The 14339-nt window shown below is 46.4% G+C and overlaps 1 protein-coding gene across 4 annotated transcripts in view; it reads right to left on the bottom strand.

Moving 5' to 3' along the window:
- Positions 1–14339, bottom strand: part of Fer1l6 (fer-1 like family member 6) — a 154169-nt gene that overhangs the window by 117160 nt on the left and 22670 nt on the right. The window contains exons 2-6 of one of the 4 annotated variants that reach the window (XM_085678956.2): positions 10447–10485; positions 9459–9533; positions 7580–7665; positions 2637–2757; positions 32–86 (exon numbers count right to left, since the gene is read on the bottom strand). In XM_085678956.2, coding sequence (XP_085535082.2) covers positions 32–86; positions 2637–2757; positions 7580–7665; positions 9459–9533; positions 10447–10485 — 376 coding nt within the window. The remainder of the gene's footprint in view (positions 1–31; positions 87–2636; positions 2758–7579; positions 7666–9458; positions 9534–10446; positions 10486–14339) is intronic. The other 3 variants (XM_085678958.2, XM_085678957.2, XM_048457343.3) reach the window with 3 other exon arrangements.

Below are 14339 nucleotides of genomic sequence, written 5' to 3'. Positions count from 1 at the left end.
GGGTGCTGGGTAAGATGAACCAATCACTTACTTGATAGTTTTGAGATTTGACCTCCCCATCATGGATCTTAGTCAGCAGTTTTGCTCTATTAAAGTAAAGTTTAATATATTGTTTTATATTTGTTGATAATATTGTATGCAAGTATGAAATAAAAAATAAACAATGTTACAGCGAATTAAAATATCTCAAGTAAGAACATACTTCAGATGTGTAAGCCACTGTAACATTTTCCCAAGAGTTTCTAAGTGCCTTCAATTAAACTCTATCACAGATTCTCTCTACATCTCCTGGGAAATAAATATAAGTAGGCAAGTGACTTAAGATTCCTATGACTCAGTTTCCCTGTCCTAGTAGTGAGGCTATTAATATCATTTATACCACAAGGCAATTTCTAGAATGAAATAATATGTATGCAGGCATTTAACCTAGTGCCTAGCAAGAAAACTGGTAAATGCTAGCATTTTTTATATGTAAGGTTTTCCATGCTGCTTGTGTTATAACCTTATAGAAATGAGGATTCCTCAGAAAGTCAGAGGCAAAGATGGGTCAAAGTAAGGATCTGCCCTTCGCCTGACTGGTTTTAGACCCAGGAACTCTCCATCCTTTCTAGAAGATATAAAAATTGTGAGTGTTGTGATTGCGTTTGAAAGGATTGGGAAAGAGGAAAATTGAAAGGGATGATCAAAAATGCCATCTCACTGAGTTTCTCAATTCCAGGGAATCCATTTATCTGGACGAGCTCAGGTAATTGAAAATAGATGCTCAGCACCTGGGCACTTAGCTATTGGCTAATCATGGGCAGTGAAGGATCCTTGTTACCACAGAAGCAGCAATAGGTGGGAAATGAACTGAGGTGTGTTTGATTGAATTTTGTTCCTCTGGCTTCCAACAGTGACATCGTTCACCTGCCTTCACTCACACCATGCCTGCTGACTGTAATTCAGCCCCATAGAAGATGCTGTAAGCTGTGAAAAAAAATTCTCAAGACTTTGGGATCAGACGGGTCTGAGTTAGAACATTTATTCTCCTCAATTTTAGGCATTTGCTTTAATCTCCTTATCTGAAATAATAATTCCTCCAGGGGCTGACGGTGAAGAAAACGTATATATCGTTCACATGCTCATCAATCGAATGGCAAATTCAGTCCAATTACTCATAATTTGAAACCTTGTGCTAGGCTTGGTTAAGAGTAAAATAAAGACTAATAGGCCATCATCTATTATCTAGCTAGCAATCTCTCCAGGGGAAAGAGAGCCAAGGCTTATAAGGAAAGATCTGGATTGTAAGTGTGAAATGGAACTGGAAGTGTGAAATGTCCCATGGGGGTATGTGTGTGACAGAAGAGCTGTAGAGAAGAAATTCCCCAGGGCTCCATGAGCAAGAAAGACCTAATTACAGAGGTGGGGTCTGAACTAGTATTGGTGGGAGGGCAAAAGTGAAGTTCATGGGGAATGCTCTGATCAAGGAGGAAGAATAGGCCATCACTCCTGACTTCTCCTTCTGTTCTCCTCTCTTCTGTAAACCACCTGTACACCATGGAAGGTACCCAGGAATAGCTGAAGAGCCTGGGCAGAGGCCCAGGGAGGGCACTGGCACTTGGCAAGGTGCAGTGTCGAGAGAGAGGTGTGACAGCCTACACACGAAAATGTCACATCTGCTTCTCAGTGTCACTCTGGGCTTGTTCTATGACGTCCACCCATCTCCTGCTTCCTGCTAACCTTTCCCTGCATATACCATGACATCAGAGCTTAGAAACACCAGCTCAGGGTCTCCCACCCAGAGAGGTACCAATTTGTATTACAGTTAGTAACTCATCTGCATCGAAAGAGAATGGAAGGGCCTGATAAACTGTCCCTCATCAGAAAATGACATAAACAAATGCCACAAACAGAAAACAACAGTGACCCCCCCCCCCCCGCTACTGGCTTCTTTCCTGCCAGCTCTGAGCCTAAGTCTCAAGAGACCTGACATGCTCCTCCCACTGTCCTGCTGTGACCAACACTGAAGCAAACTTGTGATGAGTGCGGTGGTCCTGGCACTAGATCAACCTGCCACCAGCCCTGAGCTAGAATCACTAAGCTGCCAAGTGACTACATACATGTGAATAAGAATTTGACAACTATGTGGGGCCACTAAAATCACCTATCTGACCCACAGACGCAAGGACAGTAACAAAGACTTCTATTAAGCCACTGATTTGTGTGGTTTTGCTTTGGTTTAGCTTCACAATCCCAGCCAACTGGTAAGACATGCAGAAGCCAGTTTCTTCTGACTCCCCTCTGGTAGTTTAAGAAACACCTTCTCGTCTGGGAGAAACACAAAACCAAGGTAATTAGGATCACTGTGAATTAAAGAGCAGGTTAAGGGTCAGCTCCCAAACCTGCCTTCTGCTCTTGTGCACTTTCCTGAACTCCCAGGGATGTAGCTAGAGTCCACCTAAAGTCAGAGGCTAGTGGGACCAGAATCCTGCTGAAGGCTGGCACTCAGAGAGAAGCTGAGTGGACACAGAACTCTCTTCCTGCTTTAGACCTTTGGCTCCTGGTGGACAGTAAGTGTGTCTCCTCTCTAATTCTCCGAGAGCCTGGCACACCCAGGTGCAAAGGGGGTACGCTGACCACCTGTGAAAACACCATACCTCCTCTTTGGAGGAGCCGAGGGGCCAGGAGTGATGGAAGCATCATCATGAATTGCATCTCCTTCTGGTCCTTCCTGGTGAGACGGTCCTTCCTGCGGCGCTTCGCAGTCACTCTGACCATCTGTAGACACAAGTGAAGGAAGAGAATCTCGGTAAATCAGGATGAGGTGGTAAGCAAGCCTCTGCTTTGTGCCTACCACCATGGGAGGCCCCGTAGCCTTGGCCGTTGTTGAATTTGATAGTGTATTGACAGAAAAACTAGGCAAGCAGACACACAAGTGTGTGTGTGTGTGTGTGTGTGTGTGTGTGTGTGTGTGTGTGTGTTCATATGTAAGAACAAATAGAAGGTTCAAGCAAACTTACAAATTAAGGAAATCTAACCAAGACCTTGACCAGACAATCTCCAAAGGAAATGAGACAGTCAGGAAGCTGGAGGCAAGTTCCCAGGTGAGTGTCATTCCTGGGTGTGCTGGCCAGGTTTGAATGACACTTGTGTTGTATAAAGATGGGGCCTCATCCTTGGACACTGCAAATGGTACCACTGTAGTGAAAACAAAGCAGGGAGGGACCACGGAGAGTAGGCTGGATTAGCAACTGGGTCCTAATTGCATTCACATCTATCCTCACCAGAGGGCACAGAGGGAGATTAGACTAACCAAGGTCACAAAGTGAGGAACAGCACAACTTTATCCGACCCCTCCCCCCCACACACACAGGCCAAGTGTTGACAGTCTGGTGGTCAAATTATGCCACAAGTGAGAAGTGGTAGACCTACCAAGTGTGGGGCCTAGTGAAAGGGCACCAGGGGTATGTCTATGCGGTGGTGATTGGAACCCTGGCATAAGTCTCCCCCCATCTTTCCCAGTCTTGGCTCTACCATGAATTCCCTATCATATTTGGTCCAGATACTGGCCCAAAATAACAGGACCAAGCCGTCATGAGCAGAAACCATGAGTTAAAAATACACTTTTTCCCCCCTAGTTAGGTCTAAAACCCAGAACAAAGGGCTAACTGAGGTGCCTATTAAACATTTCAAGGCAGACCTGGTTGCCACGTTCTCCCAGCATCCCTCAGTCCCTAGCCATTACAGGGTAATAATGGCATACCTGGCTCCCTACCCTGAACTCTCCAACCCAGGGGCTGGGCTGCCCTGTTCCAGCAGCTCTGCCCTATACAATCCAGCCCCTTGGGCCATGCTGGTCCTCCTTACCCTTCACCCTCCTGGCCTCCTAGCCTCCTGACTCTCCCCTCCCCACTCTTCTCAAAGTCCTGTTCACTCTGGACCCTCCCAGATGTCTCTGCCTCTGGCTAGGAGCAGTCCCGACCTCCTTTTTATTATCATTTTGTTGTTGTTGTTGTTGTTATTCACTTATCAGACGATCCCCCTGCCTGATCCCCCTGATCCCCCTGTTGTCATAGTGATGGAACCCTGACTGAACAGAGGATGGAGGGAGGAAGAAAAGGTCTTGAGATTTTTGACCCAGGGATGCTGAGTTCAGGCATCCAGGCTTCATAACTGTGAAAAGAATAAATGTGTGTTGTTTTCAGTTACCAAATTACCTACTCTAGAAAGGCCAACTTACTAGGAAGCCCAAGGAAACAAAGTTATAAGCCCGTAGCAAACCCGAGTGGATTAGTCGTATCCTTAGATTCTTCCTCTCTAACCCAGATTCTGGTTTAATTCATGGGAAGATTGCCTGGATGTCAAAACTGTTTCAGTTCCCCAGGTGATGATCAAAGTCCCTGCACACAAACATGCCACTTACTTTCTCGTGGTTCTATAATTTTCTTATCTATATTTAAGGGAGGCTGATGCCTGCTATACCAGAGAGCCATTGGGAAGATAAACAAAGCAGTGTGCCCGCCCTGTGACTGCCACAAGGAGGGTGGCTTACGTGAATCATGAAAAATTCCTGATTGTTTTTTTTTTCTTCTGTGAAATGAAACTGAGAAAGGAAAGGCTCTCCAATACATTTTCAAGCACTCAGGATCTTTTTTATAGATGTAATTGTATTTTGTATTTATAATTGTATGTCTCTCTTTCTCTCCCTCTCTCACCCTCCTTCTTCGTGTGTGTGTGTGTGTGTGTGTGTGAGAGAGAGAGAGAGAGAGAGAGAGAGAGAGAGACGTTTAAATAATCTTGTCATCCAGGCATCACCCCATGAATCAAAGCAGTAGAGATGATGAAGGAAAAGGTCTCAGAATGACAGAGCATATGCCCAAAGCTCATTTGTTTCAAGCCTTCTGGGTGTCGTTTTGTAGGGCAGAGACGAAGCCTTCCACAGGGCATTACCTCGACCCTGTTCCAACAGCCCAGTCGCTGTTCCCAGGCCTGATGAGACTCAGCTATAAATACATCATCAACTGAATTATCTCTAATTTCTACTCTATAGCTTCAGCAGCTTTGGGTTCTGATTTTAGCCAGACAACTACGCCCAGCAACCTTGAATCAGAAGACACTACCGAGTCTTATGGATGTAGAACTGCTGGCACAGGGGCAAATGTGCAGTGAGCACCCTTAGGTACTTCAAAAAAGCAAGAGAATGTGCAAGCTCTGATGATAGAGAGGCATCTAACAGACTGCGAGCCCCTGGGCCATGGGGTGAGAGACCCCAGAGACCTCAAGGTGGAAAAGTCAGCAGCTGCGCTTCTCTACCTCAGTCACTCGTTCACTCGTTCACTGCTCGATTTACTCTGCTCTCTCGCTCACCCTACGTGCAGGATGATCTTCACAAAACAAAAAAAACGAAGGATAGCACGTGACTTCTCTTAACTCCTCTCAGTGGCTTCCCATCCTACTTAGTAAACAATCTGAAGTTCACACATGGCTCAGGGTGGATGCCTTCTTTCATCTGGTGTCCACCAGCTCCTCCAGACAACCTGGCCCAATCACCTGGGGCATTCTCTGTTCCTTCTGACTTAATTCTGACACAATCTGCTCTTTATCCATGAGATTTTTTCCTCACAATACACACACACTCACACACACACACACACACACACACATACACAAACCCCACAAACCCTAGCTTCCCAAGAAAAACCACGAAGGAAGGACCAAAGATTCTGCTCTGATACCCGTATTTGTCCCTTCCCTACAGGGCCAGCCCCTCCCAGCAGGATGGATACCATTTACTTTCTAGGAGGGGTTGGTAGACGTATGCCCTGTTTGTTTTGTGGGCTGAAGACTCTAAACAAGGACTAGTCACAGGGCTAGTTCCCCTGGCATGCCTGTTATTGACTGCTCTAATCTCCTCCCTCCTGGTGAGGAAGGGAGTACTCTCAACCAGAGGCCATCACACCAGTCAGGGAAGCCCAGGCTCCATGTCAGCATTCTGCTTACAGACTGTGGGACTCATTCGGGGCAAGCCACGCACCCCCTGACACCTCCGTCCTGAAACACAGACCACAGCCTACTGCTCAGGGTCATGAACGATGCATGTCAAGTAACAGACACTTCTTAAATATGTCAAATGTGTAAATTCCATAAGGTCCTGAGGGAAAGGGAACATTTCTTAGTCAACCTGGTGTCCCCAAGACTTAATTTCAAGGACCAGGAAAAGATCCAGAGCCGTTTAAATCTTCCATCCATAATATCAATTTGATTGAATAAACAAGTATTTCTTTTAAGTTCTCAGGGTGGGAGGAACAGGTTATGCATGCATGTGTGCGTGCGTGTGTGTGTGTGTGTGTGTGTGTGTGTGTGTGTGTGCATGTGTGTGTAGAGGTCAGAAGTCAAGTTTGATGTCTTCTTCAGTAATTCAACATCTTGACTTTTGAGACAAGGTCTCTCACTGGCTTTGACCTTACTGACTGAGAAAGGCTGAGTTACCAGTCAGCCCTGGGGATATGTTTGTCTCTACCACCCCAGTATCGGGACTGTACACCACCCTAGTGACTTTTCCAAGTGGGTTCTTAGGTTCAAACTCAGGTCCCCATGCTTGTGTAACAAGTTTAACGACTGAGCCTCCATCATAGGCTTCCTATTAAGCTTTAGGCATTGTAGTCACTGAAAAGATACTGTACCCCTTTTCCACCCAAGGGTAACTTTTAGTCATAACCACCAATATCTCACGATGAATGAGTGTCTATCGCTTTCTCTCTAAGACTGCGTTTTACTCGGAGCAAAGAGTGTGGCTAGGTGGGGCCTCAGCTACAGGGCAGCTACGGAGGAAAACAGTGAAATACTTCAAGATGAGTGAAGGTGGGTTCTACCCATTGCACCATGTGGGTCTAGGTATGGTCCAGAATGCCAGCCTTTAACTGGGTGTTATCAAAGCCACTAGGTAGATGTCACTAAGTGGTCACCCCAGACCTGTCATCAGTGCTGAGTGTCTGCCCAATGGGAGTCTTGGTCTTCACTTAGCAGAAGGAATGACCCATTCAAAGCACAGAAAGTCAGGGAGCCTGGACTGATCTTGCAAAGCAGCTGCTTCCCAGCAGGCTCCCCAGTGCTCAGGGCAAGCTGCCTGACAGGCATTTTATGCAGACAGACAGAGCCCGCATCAGAAGGACCCTTGTCCTACTTGGTTTAGGCACTACTGTTGCCATCTTGAAAGCCCTCTTAATTTCTTAACAGTGGCTTTACGTTTCCACCCACACACCTGACAGTTCTGCAGCTAGCCTTTGCCACACGTGATTTGTATTCTCTCTGTTGTCATCCGGTGAAAACCGAAGGCAAAAACTGAGCTTGAACCTGTTACCACTTTCTCAGACGGCCCTTTCCATGGTCCAGCAGGTGTCCACCCCACCCCTGTTTGTCGATGATGTTGGGCCTCGGGATGATTTCCCTGAGGCCCACACCCGTGTACAGGAGAACCTGGGAGTCAGCAGGCAGATTACTGCTCCCTGTGCCATAGACAGCCACATTCTTGCATAGGGAGAATTCCCGACCTGAGGACCTTTGGCTTGGGTAGTGAGCAGCAGCCCACCTCACACCTCACCTTGGGCACCCTTGTTGGTGAGGACCAATCCCTTTTCTGCTTTATCTTTCTTCTTCTTTTTCAGCTTCAGTCCAAACATTCCTTTCCTGCAGAGAAGAGGAACTCATCAATACAGTCATGGAAACAAATTATCAGCCATGCTGGGAGGAAAAAAAGCATGCAGAGGAGATAGGTCCTACTGGCTTGTCAGCCCCCTCATCTACCCAGAGTGGGGATCAGAAGACCTCATCCGCCTCCAGGTTATCCTCCTTGTCCAGAAACCAGTGCACACGACTAGGGTGGGCTGGTGCTATGACAGACTCTTCAGGAACAACATCATTTGCTGATGGCAGCAATTGTCTCCCGCCCAACTTACTACGAGGAGCCAGAGAGGGTGCAACAGTGTCTCCGGCCACACAGCTCCTGGAGATCCACTGTGACTACTGAGAAACCTGCATCTCCCAGTCCTCTTGGCAGTCATCACTTGGCCAGAGCCAGGCCCTCACACTGCTTCTTGGGTCGTGGAGCTCTGGTACCCACGGAGGTCAAGCCATAAGCACATGCTCAAATAGTGCATGGCGTGTGCCCCAAAACTGAGGACTTTGAAGACTTCTCCTTTCACACGTGTTGCTTTGGGCTGCAGAATGTCCCCTGGACAGGGAAGCAACCCCATTTCTCTCTCCCCCAAGTGTACACTTTCTAGACCCTGGGCTGCCCTGTGCTTCTGAGTGTGGAACCAATGAGGTCGTGAGTTCCACGGTCAAGGTCGCCTGCTCCATAGTCAGCCTGTCTGTCTGTCATCCCATTAGGGTCTTCACAACCTCGGACAGCCCCTGAGCTCTCCCAACTTCGAGATCCCCATATGGGTAACAAGGTAATAATTGGAAAAAAGTTATCAAAGTACATAAACTAAAAGTTGCTCAATGAGCCTTTGTTATTAATAGCTGTTGTTGTTGTTGTTGTTGTTCTAAGAGATAGCATTAAGACCAACAAACAGAAGAATCAAATGTCCATTTTATTGATGTACTTATTTATCTCTCAGACTTAGGTGAGGAACTAAGGCACCTGCTCACTAATGCTGAACAATGGAATGGACTTTGTCAGGAGGGAAAGAGTTCCCTTCCCTGGAGATCCACAAGCCAAGGATGCTCTTAAAGGACGGTGTATCAAGGACAAGCATCACAATGGAACTCTGACCCGGAGGATTTGGGGGCTGTTGAGACTGAGATGCCCAGAATGGACTTCGGTAGCATCCAGACATGGACTGGACTCCTCCCTCCTTGGGAAAGTCAGAGTCCCAGGTTCCTCCTTTGTGTAATGAGATGAACCAGGGTACCTGCTTCCCAGCCCAACTGGGAAGGAATAAAATGGAGCAAAGTAAACAGAGGGCTTACGCAGGGCCTGGTAGACAGGGAGTGGCGTGGAGTGCCCTCTGGGAGGGAGTGCCATCATTCTAAGTCCTCTTAGGATCCTTCCAGAGAGCAAATACACGGGGAACCTCCCCTTTCTGGATTTTAAGAGAGCATTCTCAGTAAAAGGCTTTAATTAGCCTTTTTTCATTGGTAACTACCAAGCAGGGGACCCACATCTGGTACTTTCCAAACCCTGAACCAAAATATGCTCCCCAAGAGTTCAATGTCATGATTGGCTCATGAAGACAGAACCTCACATCCCCAGAAACTTAGCCCGTGTCTACTGGCTGCTTGTCAAGGCTGAGTTATTTCCATCTGCAAAAGGGAAGTTGCTTCCCGTCAATGACAGTGGCGCTGGAAGGAGACCCAGCACACACAACATGAATGGCTGGGCATTCTAGATTCTCCCAGAAATGCCCATGACTAAGCCACTGAGCATGGCTGAAGAGCAAAAGAAGAGAGGGATACTCATCCTTTGGCTCGGGTACCTCTTCTCTTTTGTAACAACGAGCGCTTGCCCTTCTTGACCCTGCTGTCCATTGGAGTCTCCTAAGGGTTTGTGTCTTTAAAAAAAAATACAGAAACAATACTGGTGTCTTGAACTACCTGTAGAAAGCTTTACTTAACCCAGGGCATGTGGGGAGTTCAGAATCTCTTATCTACAACTCAAATCTCTGGGGGGGGGGAATAACTAAAGAAGCCTTTCGGGAATGCCCCAGGCACTTCAGACAGTTGGCTCCTCACTGGTCTGATAATGATAGGCACACGGCACATCTGCCTGAAGCTGTGTGACAGTCATCAGGCGTGCTCCTGGCACGAGAGAGTTTCTCTGTGAAAACTGAGAAACTCCTACACCACCCTGTGTCTCCCAGAAGCAGGGAAGAAGTGTGGCATGCTTGTCTCCACTGGCCGTGCAGGAGAAACAGGGTCAGTGCTGAAAGGTGAGACTTCGGGAGAAGCTGTGTGACTCTGACTCTAGAATTAGGGGCTGGGTACTTAGATGAGTTTTTAATTCCCCAAATGACACGAAGACATTTCTCACTCAATTAAAAATGACATTAAAAGGGGAGGTTTGTTTGTAAAGTGTAAGACTTGCTACAAATTACTATAGTATCAATGAAAAGATAATAGAAATTTTAAGTTTTGTACTTATAATGAGACATGTGGCAGAAATACCATTTCATATGTGATCTCCTAGGATCCCCACAACATACCAGGGAGTAAGGACCACTGTTACCATTTCTCCTAAAGAAGAACTGGGGTATCTAGTCAATACATGGGAACCAGCTACCAAATCAGGAGGACCTGTGTGGGAAGTCTCCATCATGGCTTCCCTCACGCCAGCCCTCTCCTGCTTGGGGATTATTCCAACAAGGAACTCCAAGAAGATGATACTTTCCAGTGCAGGATCTAAGATGGCACCTCCCAGGCCAACCCAGGAAGAGTCAAGAGACACACAGACACACCCATACCAACCTGGTCTCCTCAGGGTGAAAGCTACCGTGACTCCGATATCTGTGTCCAAACAAGAAGAATGTTAAACACGGCCTGGATTAGACTAGCTTCTGCCCATCTGCTTGGAGCATCGGTGCAAAGCTTTTAGAACACCAGGCACAGCTAGTGTGGCACCAAGGAGGAGCTGCTGGGCTGGCATTAAGGTTTTTTTCCAGTCACTTTCTAATGATTTCATTGATGGTGATCACAGAACTCCTCCAAGCACCAGGCTCGTCTTCAGAGGGCAGTCCAAAGTTACCTCCGCTTCCCAAACTGGCTCGTCATGCAGACAACTTTACTGAGCCTCCTGATGAACTATTTAAAGAGAGCCAGAACCATATCTATAGATAGCTAAATTCATATCTTTTTATGACTCCAGAATTAGAAAACTACCTGAAATTAGAGTTGTATGGTTTCTTGATTGAGTCACGGGATTTCCTTTCAGCACCAGCTTTTCTATCTTCAGTGCAGAATAGAAGCAGCTTGGATCAAATGGCCAAGCACTGGACTAACTGTGTCAATGGTACGACCTGTGCAGGTCTATGCTGCCTCCTCTCTTTCTAAGAGGCCATAGGATACAAGTTGCTCAGGTATCTCACCTTCCAAACTCTCAACCACAGCCTCCAATATAGGAAAAGAACAAAAGCAAACCCCAAGCTAAACACTGAATTTATCTCCAACACCTTTAAAAGTTAAACTAAATGTAATTGTATTTTGTTAGAATTTTGTTATCAAGAGAATGAATTGGTAAACAAACAGGTCTGTCTTAAGAACAAGTGTCAGCATGATGGTACAGATCTGTAATTACAGCACTGAGGCAGGAGGATGCCAAGTTCTGTGTCAGCCTGAGCTACATAGTGAGACCCTGTTCCAAAACCAAAACAGACAACAACAATAAAAATCAAAATGGTTCCAGCAGTCTAAGATTATCCAAAATCTTAGAAAAAGTTCTAGTTTCTGAAAATGATCATATCATAAACAAATTAATCCAGCCTTAAAATGACAACTGCATTTTTTCTTTCTCTTCTGAGTCCTAGACTTTATAAAGATACATGCATACAGGTATGTGTCTATAACATGAAAGTAGAGTCTAAACTGTCTAGTGGAACAAAGGAGACTAATAGAAGTGAGGGGTGGTAAAGGGGAGGTGGAGGAGGATGGGAAAACATGCTCTATCAAACTAAACTCCATGCCATAGACAATAAGCACATACCACTTAAAATATTTTTTAAGGACTGGAGAGACGGCCCAGTCAGTAAAGTTCTTGCATTACAAGCATAAAGCATTTAGTTCCCAGGGTCCCAGTGGACACAAAATAAGGTCAGGGATAGTGGCACGCACTTATAATTCCAGTAGTGGAGATGCAGAGACACACTCATGAGTGTGTTTTGTGTGTGTGTGTGTGTGTGTGTGTGCGCGCACGCGCGCACGCGTGTGTGCCAGCGGCTAACCTTGGGAGTCATTCCTCAACAGCTATTCACTTTTTCCACTTTATTTTTTGAGACAGAGTCTCACTGGGTGCTGCCGCTCTGCAATTAGACTGGGCTCGCTGGCCAGTGAAGCCCAGAGTCCCATCTCGACCTCCTGAGCCCAGGGATTATAAGCACACGTCACCACCTCCACCTTTCTGCATGGGTGCTGGGATTGAACTTGGGTCCTTATGCTGGCATAGCAGGGTTTTGACTCCATTTTCTATTTCTTTTAGGAAAATTTAAAAGAATGTTCTTAACCAAAGGAGAAAAACCATTGCACTCAGAATCATTAATAGACACACTTGCTCAGGGTGCATTTCTAACTCAGTTCTCCACCCCTTTCCATTCACTTCCATCTTTTGAATGGACCACAGTATTAACTAGCCTTGCTTCTTAATCATGGGATCAGTCCAGCCATGAAGGAGCATAATTCTCAGGTTTAAGAGAAAACAGCCAGTCTGCTATGGGCTCAGAAAAGGTCCCTGGTCAGCTAATGACCTGAACAGATTGAATATCAACTCTTAGTCCAGAGAGAACCAATTAATGCTGGCCTATTATGAGGTGGAATCTCACGCACACAATCAAGGCAAATGGACATGCTTTTAACATAGCCTTAAAGGCCCTTGTTCTACACATTCCAGCCCAAAAGTCCATCATAACGAGAGTCAAATGTAACAACTTGACTGATGGTCATTAAGAGCCTGGGTACTTCACCTATAAGAAGTCAGCTGAGTCTAATACACACCTCTAAGGTCTCTAATGAGCACCCCCCTTCTTGTGAGTTCTCAGAACCCAAAACAACCGGGAATAACCAGGAGCTATGGTACAGAGAGCTAGGCCAGGGAAGTCAGCCTCCCATGATTCGTCAGGCGTATCTCCCAAGTGTTCAATTGTAAAGTGGTAGGAAGGTGTAATTGGGGGGGGGGGAGCGCCCCAGGAAAAGGAGGGCTTCTTGCTTGCATTCCTCCCACTCATGCTTCTGCATAACAGCAAAGATTCCTATGGATGCCATCTTCCTCGGGCGGAGAGCTCCTTTCAATGCCTGGGTCTGTGACTCCCTCCTCCCCTGCTCCTCCTTTAATGACCATCTTCCTCCCACATAGGCATCAGCATGTCACACAGGACTGAGCTGGCTAGAATACAAGGAAGCTAGAGAAACAGATACTAACTGTGTGGTTAGAGCTTTGTTCTTTCCACCCCAAAGCCTTCCCTTGCCTGGGCCCCTGAGAAATGGTACATTTTTCCTATCCTGCATCTTTACAAGTTTCTCAAAGCTATGGTTTCCACTCTCCTAAATGCCAAGGAACCAATCAGGTTTCAGCCAAGCTACACTACAGGTAGCTTCTCGACATTAGAAACAACAGTTTTCTCCCTTTGTCTCAGCACAGCTACCGTCAAACTTCTGTCTACTTCAGCTCTCTGCATTTCTTTACGCCCTAAGCCTTTTGCCTCCAGTATATTCCTCAGTTACTTTCTGTAGAATGAAGAATGTGGCGGTTGGCTCACATTCCTTTCTTGGGATCATTCCTTTGGAAGAGGCGGTCGTCTGCCCATCCATGAAGATCTACACCCTGTCCTAATGTTAAGTGGTAGTAAGCCGCCAAGGCAGCTGGACCTCCCCTTTCCTATAGCAACATAAGCAACCCTATCTGGTTCAGAAGAAAGCATTTGAAAACTAATCTGGATCCCAGTCTAAACTGTACTTAAAGCGAATCTTTCTCAACCCAGCTAACCTGTACCAGAGACTATATTTTGATACCTATTTGATGTCTAGGTCTAGTTTTCCATAGAATTTGACCTGTTGTGTGTTGGGTAGGCATCAGGGTATGGCCACAACCCTAGAATACTGTCAAAAACACTAATGTAGCAACTTATAACAGATCTGTAACAAGTGGCGGTCATGAAGCTTTATCCTGAATAAAGAGGATCTTATGGCTTAAATGGAAATGTTCTCCATAGGGTCACACGTTCCAAGACTTAATCCCTAGCTGATGGCACTGTCTTGGAAGGCTGTGGAACATTTAGGAAGTGAAGTCCAGCTGGTGACAGTAGTCACTTGTTGGGTGCAGGGTATAAGTGCTGGTTCGTTTTTGTCACTTGACACCAGCAAGAGCCACCTGAGAAGAGGGAACTGAGGACTGTCTCCATCAAATCGGCCAGAGAGCGTATCCATGGGGCATTTTCTAGACTGACCATTGATATGGGAGAGCCCCGCCACTATGGGTGGTGCCATTTCTGGACAGATGGTCCTGGGATGTCTAAGAAAGGTACCCAAGCAAGCCTTGGGAAGCAAGCCAGACATCAGCTTTCCTCTGTGGTCCCTGCACTTCCCACACTGGTTTCCCTTAGTGATGGGCTGTGATTGAGATGTACAAATCAGACAAACCCTTTCCTGCCCATGCT

Source organism: Myodes glareolus, chromosome 19 (assembly GCF_982192425.1).
Source record: "Myodes glareolus chromosome 19, mMyoGla1.1, whole genome shotgun sequence".
NCBI classification, from domain to species: Eukaryota; Metazoa; Chordata; class Mammalia; order Rodentia; family Cricetidae; genus Myodes; species Myodes glareolus.
The sequence above is the reverse complement of the archived record's forward strand: the minus strand, read 5'-3'. Positions and strand labels throughout refer to the sequence as shown.